This window comes from Botryllus schlosseri, chromosome 16 (genome assembly GCF_051294905.1).
Source record: "Botryllus schlosseri isolate E-star chromosome 16, Bs_hap1, whole genome shotgun sequence".
Lineage (NCBI taxonomy): Eukaryota > Metazoa > Chordata > Ascidiacea > Stolidobranchia > Styelidae > Botryllus > Botryllus schlosseri.
Window position 1 is genome coordinate 5696769 of NC_137251.1, and position 22059 is coordinate 5718827.

General features: G+C 39.6%; 1 protein-coding gene and 1 long non-coding RNA gene across 2 annotated transcripts; both read left to right on the forward strand.

Annotated features, from left to right (window-relative positions):
* The first annotated feature begins 5910 nt into the window (after positions 1-5910).
* Positions 5911-9078, forward strand: LOC145459335 (uncharacterized). The gene is made up of 3 exons (XR_013921352.1): positions 5911-6417; positions 6664-6814; positions 8507-9078. It is a non-coding gene; the product is annotated as an uncharacterized LOC145459335 (long non-coding RNA).
* A 3326-nt stretch (positions 9079-12404) lies between these two features.
* LOC145459436 (uncharacterized) lies at positions 12405-21917 on the forward strand. The gene is made up of 11 exons (XM_080338070.1): positions 12405-12650; positions 12944-13117; positions 13617-13850; positions 14037-14152; positions 16589-16701; positions 16765-16878; positions 18024-18126; positions 18198-18315; positions 18378-18473; positions 19521-19691; positions 21685-21917. Exons 1-11 carry the CDS (start codon positions 12522-12524, stop codon positions 21883-21885), a joined length of 1569 nt encoding a protein of 522 aa, XP_080194196.1. The 5' UTR covers positions 12405-12521; the 3' UTR covers positions 21886-21917.
* The last annotated feature ends 142 nt before the right edge of the window (positions 21918-22059 follow it).

The window sequence follows — 22059 nt, forward strand, 5'->3', positions numbered from 1 at the left end:
TATGTGTAACGATGCTGTGCTGTCAGTAGCAACCTTTCAGCATCCTAAACATAGTACAACTGAAGCCCGAATATCTGCCTTGCCTATTAGGCGGACGCGAGTTCAAACGAAATGCTATATAGCGTATAGAGTTATATTTTACAAGAAATCGTAAATAAATAATTTCGGCTATGCAGTCTAACGTACTAGTGAAGAAAGGACACAAATGATTGGATCAAAATTACCATATCCATGCATCACATACCTTCTACCGTTTACGATGCTCACATCGGTTCACAGCACACCACACAGCCCAGGAACTCATGGCTGAACTCCAACCATCGACCTTCGACATTCGTTGAGAAAGAATTATCACGTGCGATGTCACGTGTCTACTGCCAATCCATGCTGCACCTGGCAAACCATGTGCTCCATAACCACTGCCAATGATGAGCATTCCAGATTCCGATTACGACTGGATTTTGATTTTCAAGTTCAAATTCGAGTTTATTTATAAAATTTCATCATTTCAAAAATCACAAGACTGCGATACAATGAAAGATAGGAAGGTGACGGAACGACTTGGAGTAGTCTAAAGTCTTTGAGATAAGACACTCACCTGGGCCTAGGCGATGTAAATAATATAGGAGGCATGCAACGTAGCTACCAGAGATCAGAGATGAGAGGATTTGAAATTCCCATGTCATAATCTAATCCAAATCTGAAGTTTCAAATCCTAATCCTAAACCTAATCCAAAAATTTGGTATATTCAAATCCTAGTCCTGATCCTAATCCGATTCAACCAATCAGGTTTATTAATATTTTCATCGTTTCAAAACATCACAAGACTGCGATACAATGAAAAGATGGGAAGGTGTCGACACAACTTGGAGTAACAATTAAAATCAGACGCCCACCTTAGCCAAGAAGGCGAAGTAAATACGAGGCATGCACACTGAATGAAAAGTAATGCAGAGAATATAAGACGCAAAGCGACAAAATGAGGTGGCATGTGGCGGAGGGCGAGGTCGATGTTAGGTCGTGGTCCGGTAATCCTGAAGACTGGCTAGTTTGATTTAGAAGAAATTGCTTGTATTTCGACTTGAATGCGGACATGCTCGACGACTGTCGGATCGCCGGCGATGATGCTGCTCCACAATTGGGGTCCGGCATATACTTGACTTTGAATTCCACTTAGAAAGCTATATATACTTATAGCCGACATTTTATTCCTATATAATTATGTGAAAAGAAATAAAACGCTCAATGGGTGTAAAAGTACAGGAAGTAATAACTTTGTAAAATCGTTATAGGACAAAAACTTTGTCACCATTAGCCAATCGATAAATCCAATCATAAAAAATGAATCAGACACCCACCTTGGCCTAGGCGATGTAAAGAGGAGGCATGCACACTGAATAAAAGTAAAGAAGATAGTATAGAAAAAAGCGACAAGAAATAGGTCGGCATGTCATGGAAAGCGATCGAGATCGATAGGTCAGTCGTGGCCCGGTAATCTTGAGGATGGACTGTATTTATTTAGTAGTAATTGCTTGTATTTCGACTTGAATGTGGACATTCTCGTTGACTGTTGGATGGCCGGCGGGATACTGTTCCACATATCAGGTCCGGTATATTTGACAGATCTTTTCGGTCGATCACGTGATATTTGGACGACGTGGACGCGCGTGAGAGAGAGAGAGAGATATGATATTCTTTCTCGCCTGCACCATCGAGATGCTTTGGCGACGGAGTTGCGATACGCCCCATGAGGTCATCTAGTCTGCGCCCCCGTTTTTTTTTCTCCCCATGCTATCCGCGATTGCAGAGCGCCTAGCAGGATAGCTGCGGATACCATTTTTCGAGTCTTTGGTATGACCCGGCCGGGGACCGAACCCACGACCTACCGCTCGAGAAGCCGGACGCATAACCATTACACTATCTCGCTCGTGTGTTGTACTTGTGCGCTTGTAATTTCACTTGGAAAGCCGACGTATTGTGCCTATTATTCTGTGAAAAGAAATATACGTCTCAATGGGTGACGAAGTATATTAACTAACTTTGGTAGGACGTAAAACTTTGTCGCCGTTCGCCACAGGACATCAATCTCCCCGAAAATCAGTAAATCCAATCCTAATCCTAATCCAAATCCATCAAAATATTCACAAATCCGGTTTTCTCAAATCATCATCATTGGTTCATCCTAATCCTAATACATGCTCATCTCCGGTAGCTACGTTTGTACACTCAATGAAAGTAAAAGAAGATAATATATAATGATAAGCCACAAAATCAGTCGGCGCCAGGTCGTGGGTCGGTAAATGTTGAGGGCTGACTAGTATTCATTCAGGTTCGGATTTCGGATTCCTGGGTTCGTTGAATTCGTGCGGATTTCTTACATCAGGCCCGTAAAGCAATTCTGAGTAAATGGAAAGTAGCTTAGGCAAGTATTATCCAGCCCGTTTTGGACAAAACTTGAAATGTCATCAAAAATAATAAAAATTAAATATAATCGTCAAGACTATATTTTCATCTATGAATAAGACACACACAATGCACAATGCGATAAGACACAATGCCCCAGCAAACACAAAACCGTAAAAGGATAATCCGGGATCATCTCGATTAGGTTCTGATTTTCTAAGTGTCGGGGGAATGTCTAAAATACGTAGTAGGGTTGTCTTGTGGTTATATTCAATCAGAATAAATTCCAACTCGGTGCTGTTCCATGGCATGCGTTAGACTTCATTATATCGCGTTGTTAACCTAATAATGCGAATTTTCTATCGCTTGCGGGTATGTCTAAAAGACGTAGAAAGGATAATATTTGTGTTACATTCAATAACGATAAATCACTATCCGGTTTTGTTCGATCTCAAGCGGTAGCTTCGTTATATCCATTAGAAAACAATGTTCTACCTTCGTTTTATTGCGTGAGGATGTCACCGGTGTTGAATATTCGTGTTGTTGCTCTAAGGCCGAACAGTTTCGTTTTCTTCTGATATATATGATCTTCATTAGATATATATTCGCTCTTTCGGTAATCTCGTATGTTCAACGAGTATGGATAATAGTTTTATTCAGAGAATAACTAAATAAGTGAGATGTTGTACGTTTAGGCATATGATTATCGATGCGTGACCTCTAGAATATATCGGCGATTCAAATTTACGTCATCGCGCGTGACAAAGATTTGACTCGCAACAGGTAGCAGCCAGGCATAGTTCGCTCTTTCTGTATGGTAAATGCCGTAAATATATAGGAATTGTGACTGAATGAGGTAGCGGGTAAAAGGTATATATGCAGTAGCATATAGCTTATGGGGTATTTCGAATTGCCTGTAGTATATGACGCCCAGAGCTGTTTGACTTTCTTCAAACCAGGCGTAGACATAACTGTAGAAAAGTCTCAACGTTTCCAGGTTAGAATTATAGAGCTAAACCGTTTTTTCCGAATTAGATTACAATTATATTACTGGCATTTCGCTCTAATTTAGTGAAATTAGACCACTAGAATTATCTAGTTGTCCAAGTCGCTTCAAACATCTGAATTACCGGTAGGCCTACCTTCTATACCTATATCATAATATTTATGCTTGAATTTTCTACGCCTATAAGTCATATAGATACATACCTGTAGAACACTGATTCGTAGGTTACCTGCCTTGGTACTGGCATCCTGATTTTAGAAAAGTTGGTGCAAGAATGGACATTTTCAACTTGATGTTGATTAATGGAGCAAAATTTGATATTTGAATGCAATTATACCTCGAATCCAGTGACAAGATTATTAATCGTTGAAACCAAACGCAGCTTGTTTATGTTGGCCCAGAGAATTTTGCTAGCCAGTCCATATTGATAGAATATGGTCACAGTAAGATAATATTTTGGGCTATTTTACATGAACTTTACAACATTTGATTTGATATGTCCGGTAAAACATTTGTTATTCTGCTTTCGAATAAGACCTAAATTGCTGGTTTCAATGTTAACTGTGTTTGTCAAAGGCTGTAAAGGTAATTTCTTTTCCATGTTAGATGTTTGTTTGTTTGTGGTGTTCATGGTGGTGGTTCGACACTGGTCATTTTACACCAGGCCGGTTCTTCTTCTTATTATTCCGTATCTGCCCGATTACCAGTGAACTCGGCACTTGGTGAATTCGGCCGTGGTAGATCTCGTAGCGGTACCGGTCACCATCAGGGGCGTAGCCAGCCGTGATAAAAAGGGGGTAGAACTGAATAAAGGGGGCAGAATGAGCCTCTATGCGTCATACCTTTAGCGATAGCGACTTCTGTATCCCGTACGCTTTAGAGAGCGCAACTAATTGGTGGATCTAATTACTGAAAGCGAGTGCGCAATCAACAACTTGCACGGGATCATATTACGATGCGCACGCGCTCAGCCTGTTACAGTGCAGGTGATCTTATTTGCATTCAAATAAGTAATCGACCTTGAAACAATACAAGAACAACATTTCACACGAACAATCTATACAGCGCAGAATCTGTTATATCTTCATGAATTTTGACATGATTCAATTCGCGTGTAAGAGTAACGTCTGCTCGGCGTTTCAATTCCATTCATTTCGAACATGGCGCATATACTAATTGTATCGGCGCGTGAATAATGACTTATTCGCAAAGTGAGGTAATCGCAAACAAGTTTCGGCGCGGCTATTGAAGGCTGAATGCGTCCCGGTGGGATACCGATCACGAAAGGCATAATCTAGTATGACGTATAGATGGTCATCGAGGTCAAGACAAGGCACAACAATGGCGTCTAAAATAAAATGCGAATCGAATGTATTGTGTCTTCACGCTGTTTTGGGAACAGGCCTGAGTTCGGCAAAGCACGAATCAGATGCTATTGCTTCAAAAGATGATTTAATTCAGTTATAAGTTGTCATTTTCATGTTATCAATGTTCGTTATCGTTTACAATGAACTATTGATGAGAAAACCAATGCGTGAACGACGCGACAAATGTTATTATTGCTCGACGACTGCATTCAGAATGAAGGGGATTAAGCTTGCCTCGCCGAGAGAAAAATGTAACAATGCCCCTTTCACGCTTGCATAGACGCGCTTCCGCAGATGAGAGATCGACGAGAAAAAGGCATGTAATAAGCGTCGGCGATCGGCGCCGCGCGTAGCAAATTGAAATTAGGCGATATCGTGAAGAAATGTTGTTATAGCAGTAGCGTTTACTTGGGATTTTCGGGATATAATCGAGCCTGGAAGGGGGTAGAACGTTCTTCAATTCTACCCCCCTGGCTACGCCCCTGGTCACCATGATTGGTTACTGGACTGTTTTCTGGTGAACTTGGCACTTTGAGTGGTTGGCAATGTTGTACGGGGGTCAGGGCATGCGTAGATCACACAGTCACGGCGTGATTAGTTCACAGATTACGTAACCGCGGGGAAATAACGCGACACTCTTCACTTGGTGAACTCGGCCCTTAGAGGAATTGGCACTAGAACACCTTCGCATTAGAAATGCATTTAAATGAATGAACAGTATCAAAGAGGAAATTTAAACGTGTCGTGGCTCGCGGTAGATCTCGTAATCTTGGGATCCTTCAACCCTGTTATCGAGACACCCTAACCCAGAGTGGAATCGTCTCTCCAAAGGCAAAAAATAGTTTATTTTGACGTGATCATGCGAAACATTTGTTGATGAGGAACACTGGCTTGTGATCGATAAACGAAGAAGCGCCGCTTGATGTTCCACAGCTTCGATCTCACATACAACGACAAGATCCATCTTCTCAAAACTTGCACGGCACAGGCCCGTCACTCGCGCCATCGATTCCAAGCAGACCGCGCGTGGTCGGTATATGAGCGCTGCGTCATTTCCTGCGGCTACGCAATCCGTGATCTAATCACGCCGTGACTGCGTGATCTACGGATGCCCTGACATCCTTACAAGATTCACGAATCACTTGATAATACTATTATTAGTTTAATAATTCATATTAATAGCCGAATTCACCAAGTGCCGAGTTCATCGGCAACCATCTGCCCACTTATAGCACGGCCCACTCCTAGGCTTTTTAAGACATGGCTATGCGGATCAGATGGCGAGGAGGAGCCTAGATAAACGGCCAACACTTCGGTAGGAATTATGGAGTCGACGTGTCAGGCTCGAACCCGCAATTCATTGGTGTTTAGCTATAATGGAACGTCCAACTACGTTACCTCGCCATACCTTGTAAAATGGGACCGTAGCATTTGGCATTTCGTGTGGCAATTGACTTTTGTGTGGAAAATTGTGTTCGTTTTAGAACTTATCCGAAACTTTTATTCCGCCATAGATTGTATATGATAAAACGATATCGAAATTGATCCTAGAAGAATTCCAAAGCCACTCACCACAGAGGAGGATTTAAAGAAGTTTGATGACATATTGAATGAAAGCAAAAGCCTTTGCAAGATATGTGGTATGTTGAATCTGTTTTGTTATTTTTAAATACTTTGTTGTGCCGATAGCAGACGGTATATATAAACGTAAGATGTGGAAACTATCAAGGTGTTATGTTTATTATTTTTAGAAATTCAGTCAGTCAAAGTGGACGATCGTATTGCTTGGATTATATTTAGGCTTATTTTAGCATCTTTGAGATGCAACTCTGAGCGTGGACGGTCATGAACAGTCAACTAATTCTGTTCCTATATTGACATATCAGACATTTGCACTCGTACCGTTGGCGGCGACAATATTGGTCAGTCAGCAAGAAGCATCATGAAGAAGGTTGCCAGTCTGGTGTAATTATAGCAGAGTCGGAAAGAATGGGAAATACACTTTCATCAACCTCCATTTGAACAAGATCACATATAGTAAGAGACATTCATGATATGCTGCAAACGTGACTGTGTTCTTTGTCTAGTCACCCCACTCGTGTAACTATTGAGGCTTCATGCCAGGGTTGTAACCAAGGCTCCGGGTCGCAAGTCAATTTCACTTTTATAGTTTTGACTCGAGTCATTTTCATTTCACCACCGAGTCAAGTCCGAGTCCAAGTCAGCGAGCAGAGGGCCGAGTCCGAGTTATGGTATTATGACTCGAGCCAGAGTATAAGTCATTGTGTTAGCTGCTTAGTTTCCAATTTAGGTCTTGTTAAACCAACTTATTATATTTTTTTGTGATATCGAGTGGGTCGCATTTATAATATACGAATTTTCCTTACTTTTAGCAGTTTCTGGCCGCATTTTCAAATACCAGTATCTATAGGCGAAATCCCAATAGCGATTTGCTGTACTATTCTTTGAAATAATCATGAAATGTCGGTCTTGGCCGTCTGAGTCTCAAGTCATGCGCAATGAGTCGAGTCATTTCCGTACTTTGAGAAGATGACCTGAGTCAAGTCGAGTCAACAGAAAATCGTGACTCGAGTCTTACAACCCTACTTCATGCAATGAGCATTTACTTTGAAGATAACTAGTACGGTAATTAAATAACTGGTTGGTGGTACAAAATTTTAATACTGCTTTCAAAAGTACCTTCATGATAAACGTTATTGAAACCCGAAGAACTTTTCGCCGCCAATTAAAGAGCTACCGGCACGATAAAGGAAGCAAAACAGAGTTGAATTCAAAATCAGATGGAGAATTATGACGCATTAATGTCGAATGTAGAAATAACATCAATGTAGCCAGAGCACAGCAACAATGCAGTGTATAACAACGGTCGCGTAAAACAGTATGACAGCGTGACACAATTCTTTATTTATTTATTATAGTGGTGCCCACCTTAAATACTATTTTATTCAAGTCCAAATTTTTCGATGGCAATAACTCCGCTTCCACTTGTTTGAATCGAACCAAATTTGATGAACATCGTTTCTATACATAACCTAACACTTTCATGGGGTGAACAGAAAATTTTCAAATTTTTTCTATTTATTTTATATAATAAATATAAACTTTCTTTTCCTGTAGCAATGCGGCTACCGGTTGGAATTGAACCAAATTTGGTGTGTAGGCTTGAATTAGGTAACCTAACAATTTTATCAAGTAGCCAGAACGATTTCAGAAAAAACCTAACAATTTTATCAAGTAGCCAGAACGATTTGAGAAAAAAAGTCATTTTTTTAAGAGCCCTAATGTCCATGTCAGAGAAACGTTTTAGGGTAGGCCTACTCTCATGTCCCGCAGCGTTCTCTACATAATTGTCAATTGCGATACAAACTGTACTTGTATTGGTAAAGCCATCCGACTTCGAATTGTAAAATGTTGGGAGTCTTGATATCAAATTTTTGAAAGGTGCACTTTGAGAAGATTTCGGAATCTGTCAAATTATACAAAAAAATTAAGCAAACGTTTTGCTATATTTCATCTATTTGGGACTCGATCAACGTAAAAGAATTGGTAATTATTTTATACAATATATTGTATTTGTAGTTGAAGTATAGTAATAATTCTTATGGTTACCGCACTTGTAACGATTCACGGCCATAACTGGAATAATTAGAATGATGTAACTTTCAAATTGTCATGCATTTTGCAACAACATTGTTCTCAATTTTCAAGGTGCTGACCATTGGAGGAAGAATCACCATTAAGCCGGGAATTCACGATCCGTAAACGCGGCCGACTGTTTCTCTCCTGAAGCGGAAGCGACAGAGAAGAGGAACGAAGAAAAAAAAGGAGCAGAAATAGCAAGAGTGTGACAAGTCGCGTCCGTTCGCTTTAATGCGTATTTCCATCCGCGAAGCGCGTAGTAGTAGGTGGGAAAACTAATGGGCGTTTGGTTAGCGGTTATATAAGGTTGACTCCAGCGCTGTATTTGCTAAATGTTGCGGTGAAATAGGGGTGGTGTCATTTGGTATCAATATTGACTATTAAAAGACCATTTGTTAGTGGTCATGGATCTGTTCGGCCAGTATTCAGTAATTTCTGATGGTCACTTCCCGGCTTCTGTTCTCTAACCCCTCATGATTGTTATTCTGCTTCTAGTAAGACTGTCGATTCTAATGTTTTATCATTTGCCGGAGGTTTCGCTCGCTTTATTTACAACGTTTTGCTCTCTGCTAGGTCAATTACTTTCCTGGCTGAGTATCGCTACAGCCTAAGAAACTGCACTAATTCTCATTTTAATGTCTTGCTGTTTATCTTGCTGTCAATTCTAATAATTTGTTAATGTCTATACCAGTGCAGCCACTCGAATGTTTTGTTCTCTGTACACAATATTGTTAGGTATTCAGCTTTCCTGGCAGAGTATCATTCCACTTTCTAGACTTGAGTATATATCTCTCCAACTAGCTGCCAAATAACTGATTCATTTGGATTGTTGAATTGATCATTTTTGACAGAATGTGAAGAAATTTTAGTCAAGAATTCTTTTTGTGTTAGTGGCTGTTTTCAAATATTGCTGAAGTAGTCATCGTTCGTTTCATTTTTTACACCGGCATTATTTACTTGCCAATTCCGTTTTGGAATAAATTACCGCAAATGTGATTAATATGTAGTAGATAATGTGGTGTGTGTGTGTGTACGCAGCCGTGATCAGGTTATGCCCAGTGGTAGAAAACAGGTTATTATATCAGGATATTCTTCTAATGTAGGATCTACATTCTACTCACCATGTTTAAAGGCTGTAGCATCTACATAATATTTACATTATTGAAGGACATGGAAAAGACATTGAATTGAGTCGACACAAAATCCCCCTTTCTACTACCTGCCGAGCTATAATATCTACTATATCGGGCTCCGCTTTCTACATCTTTAGTCTGTACTGTGTTTACTGGGGCGATGTAACGAGCACATAGGAGGATGCCGAACGACCGGAATCGAACCCGGGCCGACCGGGTAGCAGGCGCTTATCGTCACCACTACGCTAATTCTCCCAACTCCCTCACATGCATAATAATTTCTAAAGACAGCATAGGCCTATGTCAATTATGTCCAGTCTCCATCAGGAACAAGTCGGTTATAACACCAAATTCCGAGAAAGCTAAAAGTACACAACTCAGTTCAGAATTTTCTGGGAAAATGAACCAAAAATAGTTGAGCGAAAACGCAAACCGCTATATGCGAGCTACAGCCCGAATGGTAATTTAATAAGGACTCAAATTTTAACCGTTTACAATTATAGGGGGCCATGGCCTAGTAGGCCATAAGGGGGCACAGAAATGGGCCAACTTAAATAACTGCGTTCAATGGCCAAATCATGCTGTTTTTAATTCCGTTGCTTGCGGATAAATATGATGCTATAGAATAGCGTCCTAATGATATGTAATATAATGTAGGCCCTACTCATATACTGTTATGTATAGGCTCAGGTGGTCCAAGTCGCCGAGAAAGTTAGGCTATAAATAAGTAGTGCTTTTATAAGCAACCCAAAACTACTCTATAAGTAGGAGTAGGCCTACATTTGCCTGATGATTTCAAAGAAATGATATGCTGTATACATAGAATTACAAATAGGCTACTATTTTCAAAAAAGCGGGAAATATATTTCATGTCTTTTATCGAAAAAGCTTCAACGGCTGTTTGCTGAAATAGGGTCGGACTCTGCAAAGTCGAGAACCACTTTTTCGTTACCGTTGTGCAGTTATAGATGAGTTATTATGCAGTTATGATGCGGAACAATCAAAGGCCATAAATGCTGCAATTGGCAAACACTTGTTGGATAATTCCGCCTGTGCGAAAAATTATCGAGACGACAGATTTCGCATACTCGGAAAGGGTCTCTCACACTTTCATTTGTGTGCCTTGGAGTCGACTTTTATCAAAATACACCAGCCGAGGCTGTGTCAACAAAAAGAGTTCGTGTATCGTCTAAAAATAGTAGGCCTACATTGAACGCTCTCGTATTCGACATTTCGTGATGGTGACGTCATATTTTGTGTTACGATTGTTAATATACGATGTTCTTTTGAATTCTCTACTAGTTGCTGACGATTACCCCTGACGAGTGTCAGCCGAAAATATTCGGGTTCATTTCAATATGAATATACTATTCAGTTACAGATTACAATACGATAGTGCTAAACATTTTGCTGAACAACGTATTATGTGATGAAACATGCCATAGGGCTGACAATGCGTTGTCAAAGGAACCGCACAATCCACTACTTGAATCAGCGGTTCCCTAATTGGGGTCCACGGACCCCTTGGGAGTTCGTGAGAAAGCATTTGGGGATCTGTGATTACCTTGATGAATTTTTGGGAAAAAAATGAAAAGCGATCATTTACGTTATTTTCTATCTTTAAATGCACATGTGTCAAGCTCAAGCATCAATATAAATTGATGCTGCTGCCTAGTGTGTACAACTGTACAGGTGTACATTGACCTCCGAAGATTGCTTAGGCAAATACACGTCTTTCACTAAATTATTATGGTTGCTTTTGCATGCCTATTTTTTATTCCAAGGCACGAAATTTTAATAAAGACAACGCAAAGTTGTGTGAATATAATATAAAATGCTTGTATTCTAATTAAAGCTAGATTATTTCAGTAAAACAGTGTTTACTGCATCAGAATTCCTTGTTTTGACAACAGAGGGGGGGGGGGCCAAAATTGATTTTTTTTCTCATAAAATCAAGGATATTTCATATCTCAAAACCGTGGTGCGATAGAGAAAATCTGACTTCATTTTCGGACTCAGCGCCTCAAAATTAGCTAAAACGATTTGTCATAACCCAAACCTGAAATTTTGTGTAGATCATAGTGAGTCATTGGGCGCTACCGGGGTCGTAAGCAAAAAACTCAAGACATATCCAAAAGATTCCAGGAAACGTTCGACTCGACATGATCCAAACAATCACGTTATTGGGTACTGTGTATATTCTTCGGAAGGTATTGAATGCACCACTGCACTAAGACTACACTTGTGCGCGTAAATCACAGCATCATTTCAAAAATTTCGATTCTTCATTTTCAGTCATCAATTTACCTCTTCTCTGCGACCCTTGCCAATTCTTCATCTAGTGCAATTCTGTAATCTGATATCTTCATGTATTGCATATAGGAATAACAATTTTACTGTAATACTGAAATTTAAAAAAATTACTCCATAATCCCGCCGTTTTCCTTTGCTTCCCGGATTATCTGTGTATTTACCAGTTTTTACGGTGAATAAGGAATATAATATTAAAAATATCATAAATTGCGCAATTACAGGTGAGGCTTGACTTGCCACTGCCTCACCTCTCTATCATGGAATGTAATCAACTCGTATCTCATATCCCACTTGTATCTTTTTATGTTTTGCCGATTGCAATGACTCACTATCTCGCGGTACCATCGAACATTGTAAAAGGAACACCACTGCGTTAGCGGGTTTAATTCTAAGTAGCATTGCTCAGATCCGAAGTAAAACGCTATGATAGATCTTTTATCGAGCATCTGTTACATTATTGTAAATCGTTTTACCTGCACTATCATCATTGTTCTTTGAAGCTATTTCCTTCCGCTCCATACGCATCCCATCCATCAATTTCAGGAGTGAGATATTGTAGCAACAACGCGTCATTCAAGTCTGTTTTACGGGATCAACGGGCGATCAATCAACCTACAGTGGTGTATGTCGGCAGAAAAATGTTTTCGCTTATAGTATCGACCCTTCTCTTGTGCAGTGTAGAGGTACTCCCGTCCAGTGGCCCAACGGGGCATTTATTGCCCTTCGGCAATCACCGGAGGCCAAGCGTTGTAGTTGATGAATTTACGGTGTGTTGTTGTACTCCGAGTCATTATGTTACTTTTTATTCCTTGGTAGATATTCTGTATTGAATGGATCAGACCAAAATACCGTGACGGCAGCGCATTTATTATTTTTGACTATCTTGCATCATTTGTTGCCTATACCTAATTTTGTACCTGCTGGTCTGATGGACCATATAATAGAATTATGTCAATCCAGATGAAAGGACTTGGATATGCAGGCTATAAATATTGGCCCATAATTCAGTGTGTTCATATTGAACGCCATAATTATATTGTTGTGTTGTATCGTTGTACAGAAAGAAAGCATTCCACGACCATCCGACTTTTATGAGAAGTACGTGAAGCCAAGCAAAGCGGCTCTATTCAGAGGGGCTATCACGGACACCAGAGCCTTCAATTTATGGACAGATTCATACATTCGAGAAAAGTTCGGAGACAACGAGGTTAGATTGGAGGGCAAAAAAGAGAAGGTAACTGCACTGCAATCTATTGAGTTACTGACGTGTTGGTATCTGATGATATGTGTAGGGTTGTACGAACATGATTTAAAATATATAAGTGATACGTGATACGGTGATGCAGCTATTTTGACCAATTCCGAGGATGAGTTGGCCCATTGACAAAAATCTCACGCTGGTATTTAAATTTACGGTTTGGGTTTCGTTCATCCTTTTACTACTAAATCCGAATAAAATATGTAAACTATTATTAATATGCATTGTTTATGTATGGATATATCTTCGGGAATGTAATAGTTGTACAGAATATGCTATTCAAATATAACGTAGGAGATGGTAGGCTCGAGTGTGGTAGACAGTAACGATAAGTAGGGTATATCTCAAATGTTAACATTAGGATACCTAGGGTCAGTACTCATCATGCATCTTGATCATTACATATATGAAATCTTGTATCTGTGTATGCATGTAAATTAAAATGGACATACACAGTCACCAAATTTAATCACAGAAACACCTGCCTCCTGTCGGAGAGAAGTATATAGGAAGGGACAATCTGCGGCACTTCGTTGATAATTATCACAAAGAGGACAGTAATGTTTACATCGTATCTGATCTTCCGAGGCCTATGTACAATGACGTTGGTGTACTTCCTTCGGTCGGTGCGTGCGGAGAAATGGGCAGGAAAATTGTAGAAGTTGATATCTGGTGGAGCGGAGGGGGATCGTCAAGTATAATTCACAAAGTATGCAAGTATCCTTATAGTACTAAAGACGAAAGGTCTTGGTTGAGAAGTAGAATACCACAGACAAACAATCTCCATTTTAGTTTCCGAATCTCGAAGTCAATGTTCCACCTTCCGACATGATAGGTTGGGAACGGAAAATACTCATATCTAGCACAACGGTCTTTAGATACTGTTTTTGTGTAGGACGCTTTCAATCAAATAAATTGTCTGGTCAATGGAACAAAGTACTGGAAGCTTATCGAATACAAGTACGAAGGAAATCTTTACAAACATGTAGAAGCACAGGAAGGCTACGGAGGGTGAGCGTCTCTATTATCGATTAATGATATCAATGAAGTTCTTGTCTGTAACCACGTAGACTCAATTCTATTACCGTTGAACGATTGTCGTTGAGGAAATAGTGATTTAATCGCAATAGTCGTGTAGCCTATACTTTCGGTACTGAAAGAAATCAACTCTTGATCACAATCAGCAGTACTCGACTCTAGAATCAGTATTCTAATTATGGTGCCTAGCCCTGAAACCAACTATAGTTTGGTAACGATTAGCCAACGCACGACAAATGTCCGTGGCTTATATATACCATAGCTCGACAGTATAGGGGTCTTCAAAAATGACTTTTTTTCTCAAATCGTACTGGCTACTTGATAAAATTGTTAGGTTACCTAATTTAAGCCTACACACCAAATTTGGTTCAATTCCAACCAGTAGCAACATTGCTACAGAAGAAGAATGTTTCTATTTATTATATAAAAATAAATAACAAAAAATTTGAAAAGTTTCTGTTCACCCCAGCATGGAAGTGTTAGGTTGTCTATAGAAACGATGTTCACCAAATTTGGTTCAATTCCAACCAGTGGAAGCGGAGTTATTGCCGTCGAAAAATTTTGATTATGAATAAAATAGTATTTACGTTATTGGCCAATCTTCAATTGTTTATTATAGTGGTGCCCACCGTCAATACTATTTTATTCAAATCCAAATTTTTCGACGGCCATGCCCATAACTCTGCTTCCACTGGTTGGAATTGAACAAAATTTGGTGAACATCGTTTCCATAGACAACCTAACACTTTCATGGTTTGAGCAGAAAATTTTCAAATTTTTTGTTCTTTAGTTATGTTTAATAAATAGAAACTTTCTTCTCCTGTAGCAATGCGGTTACTAGTTGGAATTGAACCAAATTTGGCGTGTAGGCTTAAATTAGGTAACCTAGCAATTTTAATAATTAGCCAGTACGATTCGAGTAAAAAAGTCATTTTTGAAGACCCCTACTCGACAGTTGACACTTCAATCGATGTAAATGCCGCTGTCTGCAAACTCATTGATGCGATTCTGCAGTCGAGTCCTTATGGGCCTTTTCAGGTTGTTTTACTCCAGTAAAAGCCTAGCACAGCTAGGGTTGCATTTAAAACAAATGCTGATCTGAAACACTTTGTTCAAAACATGTTTTTTTAAAGAGTGTTTTAAATAAATGCCTTTAAACTTTTTTTCAAAATTATGTCATAATTGTGTCAATACTTTCGAAAAAACATGTAGTTATGAGCGTACGGACGATACGGTACATACACATTGCCCGTAAATCGAGATTTGGACTTCCAAATAGATCATTAGCGCGATAAAACATCACAGGCAATTATTAAATATAGCGTCTGTGTGTGTAGGCGTGTTTCTGTTGTTGCATGACTAGTTAGTCCAACTATGTTGCTTGATTTGACTTGGGCCTCAACTCTATAAATTATGTATTTGAATTGAAAAAAGTCCACGCAAGGATGACATTGAATAAAAAATATGTGCTCTTATCTAGCCTGTTACAAGCTCTACATTTCACATTAAAAATTATTGCTGGTTTGCTCGTGTTCAATGTTACAAAGAAAAATGGATGCGTCGCTCTAAATTTATTTTACACCCCCAAAACAGAAAACATCTGTCAGAGACCCCATATAACTCATGCTGGTCAAAGTTTTTTGTGTGCGAGGAAAGATTCTGCCGGCATGCAATTTTAAACAGATGCAGGGAGAGTTGTAACCAAGGGATTATAGTCGAAAATTTTTCGAGTATTTACGGCTACTCGGATAAATGACCTATTTTAGTCAATTCACCAGCGATCAGAGTTAATTGAATAAATTTCCGTATATATACATGTCCTATTTTTCGGATCCGTAAATATTGCGGGGGCGAAAATTTGTGTCGAGCTTGATAAGGGGGCGATGAGTCGAAAAAGGTTGGAAACCACTGATGTAGTCCGTTCATGACAGGGTCGGAAGCCTTTTTTGTCAAACAGGGCATTTTACCCTATACAATCGATCATCAAGGTCACTGCACTGTGACGTCGCAATTAAAGATTCGTGACGCAATGGCTAAAAAAAGCGCAATAAAAATATGTCTAAAACATGGCCATTTATAAATTGATTTTTGTCTTAAATGCAACCCTTAGCGCAGCAATGTATAGGTGTGTTGTATAAGTAAGTTCAATGTGGATTCGGAGGATTTTCAGCCCAACCATGGCCTATTGGTCCTTCTCGGCTATCTCAGTGGATTATAGAATAAACCCCGAAGCAATGTCAACCCCAGACCTGCATATATTTTCCCATTAAAAGCTATTGCAATCTCACTAGCAGAGTCTATCGGGTAATATTTTATCCGGGCTTAATATCAATCTTTAAATGCCTTTGTGCCATTTAAATTCAGACAGACATAGACGGACGATACACGGTACTGCAACTGTTTGTTTAGATTCTCGGACGTAAATCCGTCGAGGGTTGACTTGATTAAGTTTCCGAAAGTGAAAGATATTGAATGGTCGAACGTGACCGTAAACGCGGGAGACTGTCTTTATCTTCCAAAAAGTGAGCACCACACGACTGCTATATGTTGAAATTGCTAACCAGCTGTCTCCACATCCGTTACAGGCTATTATCATCAAGTGGAATCGGCGGGTGACAATAATCTGGCTGTGTCTTTACTCATCTCGCGCTTCGATGGCCGCGATAGTCTTGATTTCAGCGATTGCACCGACGAAACTGGTAGGCTTAATGTGAAAAACCATCTGCTCGATGGCATAGAAAACGTATGATGACATCCTACCTAGACCTACACTATATATATAGTTTGTTAACTGTATAGCCTACTTCCGATGGTTTATTGTTATTGTAAACGGCTGTATATTAGGGCTGTTCCATTTTTCTTCTGGATTTCAGCGCACACTGCAATCCAAATTTGGTTCAATTCTAACAAGTATAAGACTCCGCAGATCCAACTAAAATTTTTATTATATTAGAATTTTTTTTTTAAATCCAATTTTTCTGTCAAAACCATGAAATTGTTGAGCTGTCTTCAAATTTGTTTTGCATCGTATTTGAAGACAGATCAACAATTTCATGGGGTTGACGGAAAAATTTTATTGAAAAAAAATTTCATTCCTCTCATGCGTACGCCACTGCATACGACGTACCACCACTACAGTCATCACCGCACCCGTAACCAATGATGGATAAGACGGGAGTATCATCACAAATCTTGTGTGTTTTGACGTCCAGAGAACCCTGAGACTGGCTCAGGGAACCCCTATCTGACAAGATACCGTAATGGCGGAGCGCCCGGCCCCTTGATCGTGGGAAGTATTCCAACAATTATGTCATAATTATACAACTTGAATTTTAAAAAAAGTCTATTGTTTAAAACACTGTTTGAAACATGTTTACAACCATTTGTTTTAAATGCAACTCCACCTACGGATGATTCAGACTCCAGATGATTTCGAAGTTCAGAAAAATATGGTGATGAAAAATATATATAAGTAAATGTATGATTTCTGGGAGTTGTGGAATAAATTCAAAGCTACGCAAAATGTGCATCGTAATATGTTCAAACCGGACATATTCAATCGACATCAACAACGCGTTGACTGATTAACCAGAAATCTATATTACGATACTTTAACATTTACCATGACATATACGGAATTGCACCACTTAATTTAAATATCAGCATGTATGCATCGACAGTGCAACGGCATCGAAATCCAAGGATGCACTTTGACATATCATGCATATTTGCATAACAGTATATGTTTCGTATGAAAGAAAACTAAAATTATTCAATGTCGTGTGATGGAAATGTTCATGATGGAGGCGATGAATGTTGATAAAGCGTGGGACTATTCATACAGACTATAAAACCCCAAAGACGCTGGACAAATTTGGTGTTCAACTAGTATGGAAGGGGACTGGTACAATGGTTATGGGCAGAGTTGACTTGGAAGATGGTTACAGGTTGGTAGTTTCCCTCGTGCGTAAGCATATGCTCGATGACCGCAATATAATAGTGTTGCTCTTGCGTACAGAAAGGAATTTCTGGAGTTAACAGAAGATGCGGAACAACGTAATACTCAGCTGGATTTCGAAACGTTTGCTGAGACATTCGAAGACGAAGATGTCATGCTCACGGGGGATATTAAGACGGTCTGTTTGGAGACAACCATAAGGTTAACATTCTGTTACCAGTACCTATTAAAATTTCGCAGGGATTCAAGATAATGGACAAAAATAACGACGGTTATCTCACAAGGAGCGAAGTACAAAGTTTAACGTTGCAGGATCTTCAGTCCATCAGCGACGAGGTAGGCCATTCCACGTTACTCGCATCGTTTCACGATTGGGTATGGGGCTATATGGGTACAGCCGGGGCCTCACACTGATACTAAAACACTTTATATTCTCTAGTGACCAACTTAGCTTTGCCCAAATTAATATATTTTTTCACTTCAATGGTTGTATTAAGTAGTCATGTTTAGGAACTGGGTTTCTTTACTTAGGTGGTCTTAAGGTTGTAACCAAGTCACAAGGTTCCGAGTAACAAGTCAACCTCACTTTTATAATATTGACTCGAGTCAAGTCGAGTCGTTTTCAATTCTACACCGAGTCAAGTCTGAGTCCAAGTCAGCTAGTAGAGTGCCGAATCCGAGTCATAGCGAATCATAGTCAGACTCGAGTCTGAGTCATTATGTTCATTGTGCAGTTTTCTGTTCAATCCGGTTCAACCCACTTTTTTCAACTCTGCTCGAGTGATATATTGACTTTCATTCATAATATTGTCATCTTCCGCAGTCTTAACAGTTTCTGAGCCTCTTTTCTAAGTATCAGGACCAATAATGTGGTAACTATCTCCGAAGTCATACAATGAAATGTCTGCCTTGGCCGTCCTATAGTCTCGAGTCAAATGACTTAATTCGAGTCATGCACAATACTCGAATACAAGATGAATCATTTTACGCATTTGAAAAAATGACTCGAGTCAAGCCGAGTCACCAAAAATCGCGACTCGAGTCATTACAACCCTGAGTGGTCTTAATTATCATTATAAAGTTACAAAGAAATTAGCAGAGGCGGCAAAAGAAGTCATTGTTATTGTTACTGAAGGAGAAGTAGATGTAGCGATTCCCAAGTATGGAAAATCAACAAAAAAGTAAGTAGTCTGGTACCATAGTTTTACTCAAGCAACTGATAAATGCGAAGTAGATGTATATTCTAAAACTATAACTAATTGAGGAAATAGTGCAATTGTGTTTGAGTACTTCGAAAAAGTAGAAGTAGGCTACTTTACTACTCACCACCTCTGGAAATTATAATCGATCATTTAGTTCAGCATACCCGGCTATATTTTGCAGTTGGAACCTTACGAGCCATCGAACAGCTACGATTTCGAATATTCCATCATCTCGTTTGACATGGTATGGAAGCTTATTAATCGACTCAAGAAGGAAGTGAAGGTGTTGAGTAGCAATAGATGGGAGAAGGCCTATATCAGAGAGGGTGGCACCATAGACAAAGCACGCGAGGTAAAGGATACATCTCATGCAGATAGTGAATCTGAATACGTGTAAATAGGGATGGTGTGAACGTGAGGTTCACGTTTGCGTTCTGAGTGGGAACCTCGGAAATTTTGAGGTTCGTGTTCACAACAGAACCTTGGTAGGTTCTGCACTGTGAACCTTCTTCATATATTGCAATTTTCACTTCATTATAAGATCTTTGGTTCAAATTTATTGCATTTCAACTGAGGGCCACTCTATGCACGGCACAGGCAGCATAAAAAATCAACAGTAAATGAGCATGCACCTTGACAATCTCAAAACTTTTACTTGCGTTGTTACAAAATTTTGCTAGAAATATCCAGCTTTCCTTCCTGCATATTTAGTGACTCATTGCTGTGAGCTTAACCCGCAATCACATAACATCAAGAGCGAAATACACTGCATGTATAGTCAGCGAATGATGCTTTTGCTTATGCTTATCCAACCAATCAATGAGATTGATATCGTTTTCTGATGTAAAAATCTGGCGGGCGTACAGGGTCAATCTTGACTTCATATGCTGTATACTGCATCATAAAAACCGAATCCGTGTGATTGGGGTGTTGGCTACTGTTGTATAACTTGTTAGTGGGGCAATATTGGTAGCAAGTATATAGAAACCCGTTTTACACTCTGCTCAATATCCATGTAGCAATACTCAGACGCAGAATACGTTGTTCGGTCAGGCAGAGACCGTCAAGGCGTAAGCTTATATTCCCTGGCAAATCCTCGTTGAAATTGTTGGCAAAGCGACGTAAGATATTGATTTCATGGGATTATTATATCATTTGATTACCTCAGCTGATACATTTGGTGACGTTTACAACGTCAATATGTACTTCAGCACTGTCTCATTATGTGGCCCGAGTCGTCGCCAGGTATCGTGTACGTACGTACAGTAGGCTACATGTGCTGTACAATACATTAATACAGGCATTATAGGTAGGGCTGGGCAAAATCGAGTATCTGAGTGATTCGATTCTGAATCACCTAATATGCTTCGAGTCGAGTCGAGTATCAGTCATTATGACGTCACAACAGGATGTAATATGTCGAAGTCCAAATATGTACCTTTTATGCTACCACAAAGAACGTAATGCCTGTTATCCATCACATTAAAGATACTTTGGTATTTTTTCGACCATACCGATTTCATTAGACTTCTTAACAATTTTGTTGGATGATAATGACTTCGGAAATGTGTTATCTCCAGTAACGTTCGTAGCTTTGTACTGTGCCTGGTATGCTAAAACACGACCAATCAAGCGTCCACGGCTTCCTCAGTGGAAAAGAGTATCAAAACTATATTTGTCGTCAGTAAATTAACTTTCAGTTGCGAAGAGCGTATAATTTCAGTACTCGAAAAAATCGTATTTTACTACTCGACTCGAATCATTAAAATTACTACTCGATTCAGATTCGAGTACTCGAATCATTTTGCCCAGCCCTAATTATAGGCAATCACTTAATTGAAATAAAGGGTTGAAATTAGCAATATGACGTCACGTGACGTCATGAGGTTCGCGTTCACACAGAACCTTTCAAAAAGGTTCGCGTTTACACGAACCTGAACCTTTCAGAGGTTCACCCCATCCCTAAACTGATAACTGGGAGAATGCGGCCATATCAATGTGAGTGTCTGTTTCGAGTAGTTGTGTAAATTCTGCTTGAAATTAGTAAAATACGGCTGTCTTCCCCCAGTCAGTCATGCCCAAATAACTTCCTGTCTGTCACACAGAAAGTTCGAGGAGACTCATTGCTGTTGAACATTATTTAACACATGTCGGTATAACGATATAGTAGGGTGTGCGATTGTGTTACCATTCGCCATGTGAACGAGTTATATTATGTGTTCATTGTTCAATGTGCAAAATTATGTAAGTAAAATTTATTATCAGGAGGGGTCATCTAATAACTGTTGGTATCGCATTTCGACATGGCGAATACATAAGTTTGAATTCCCCTTTAATTTCGACAGTTGTTTGAAAATCTCGCCAAAGGAAAAGAAGACATTTTTACGCACGAATTACTACCAATAGACATGTGGAATGCAATGGACAAATGGGTCAAGTATTGGGCGCCACAGTATTCCGGCTTGCCGGAAAGGCCAACTAAAAAGGCTCTTGGCATTATCGATGATGACGAGGATTATTACGTGCACGAGTACGATGAGTTATAAATGTCAAACAATGAAATAATCGTTCGTTACAAGCGTGTTGTTGTACTGGACAAGACAGGTCTATAGTGTAGACTGCAAATATTGTGTATTACCGGTGTAATCGGTCAGACCAACATGGCGTGATCGAGGCTTTCAGATACTGATGTATAGGAACTTATCTTTCCGTTCCATACA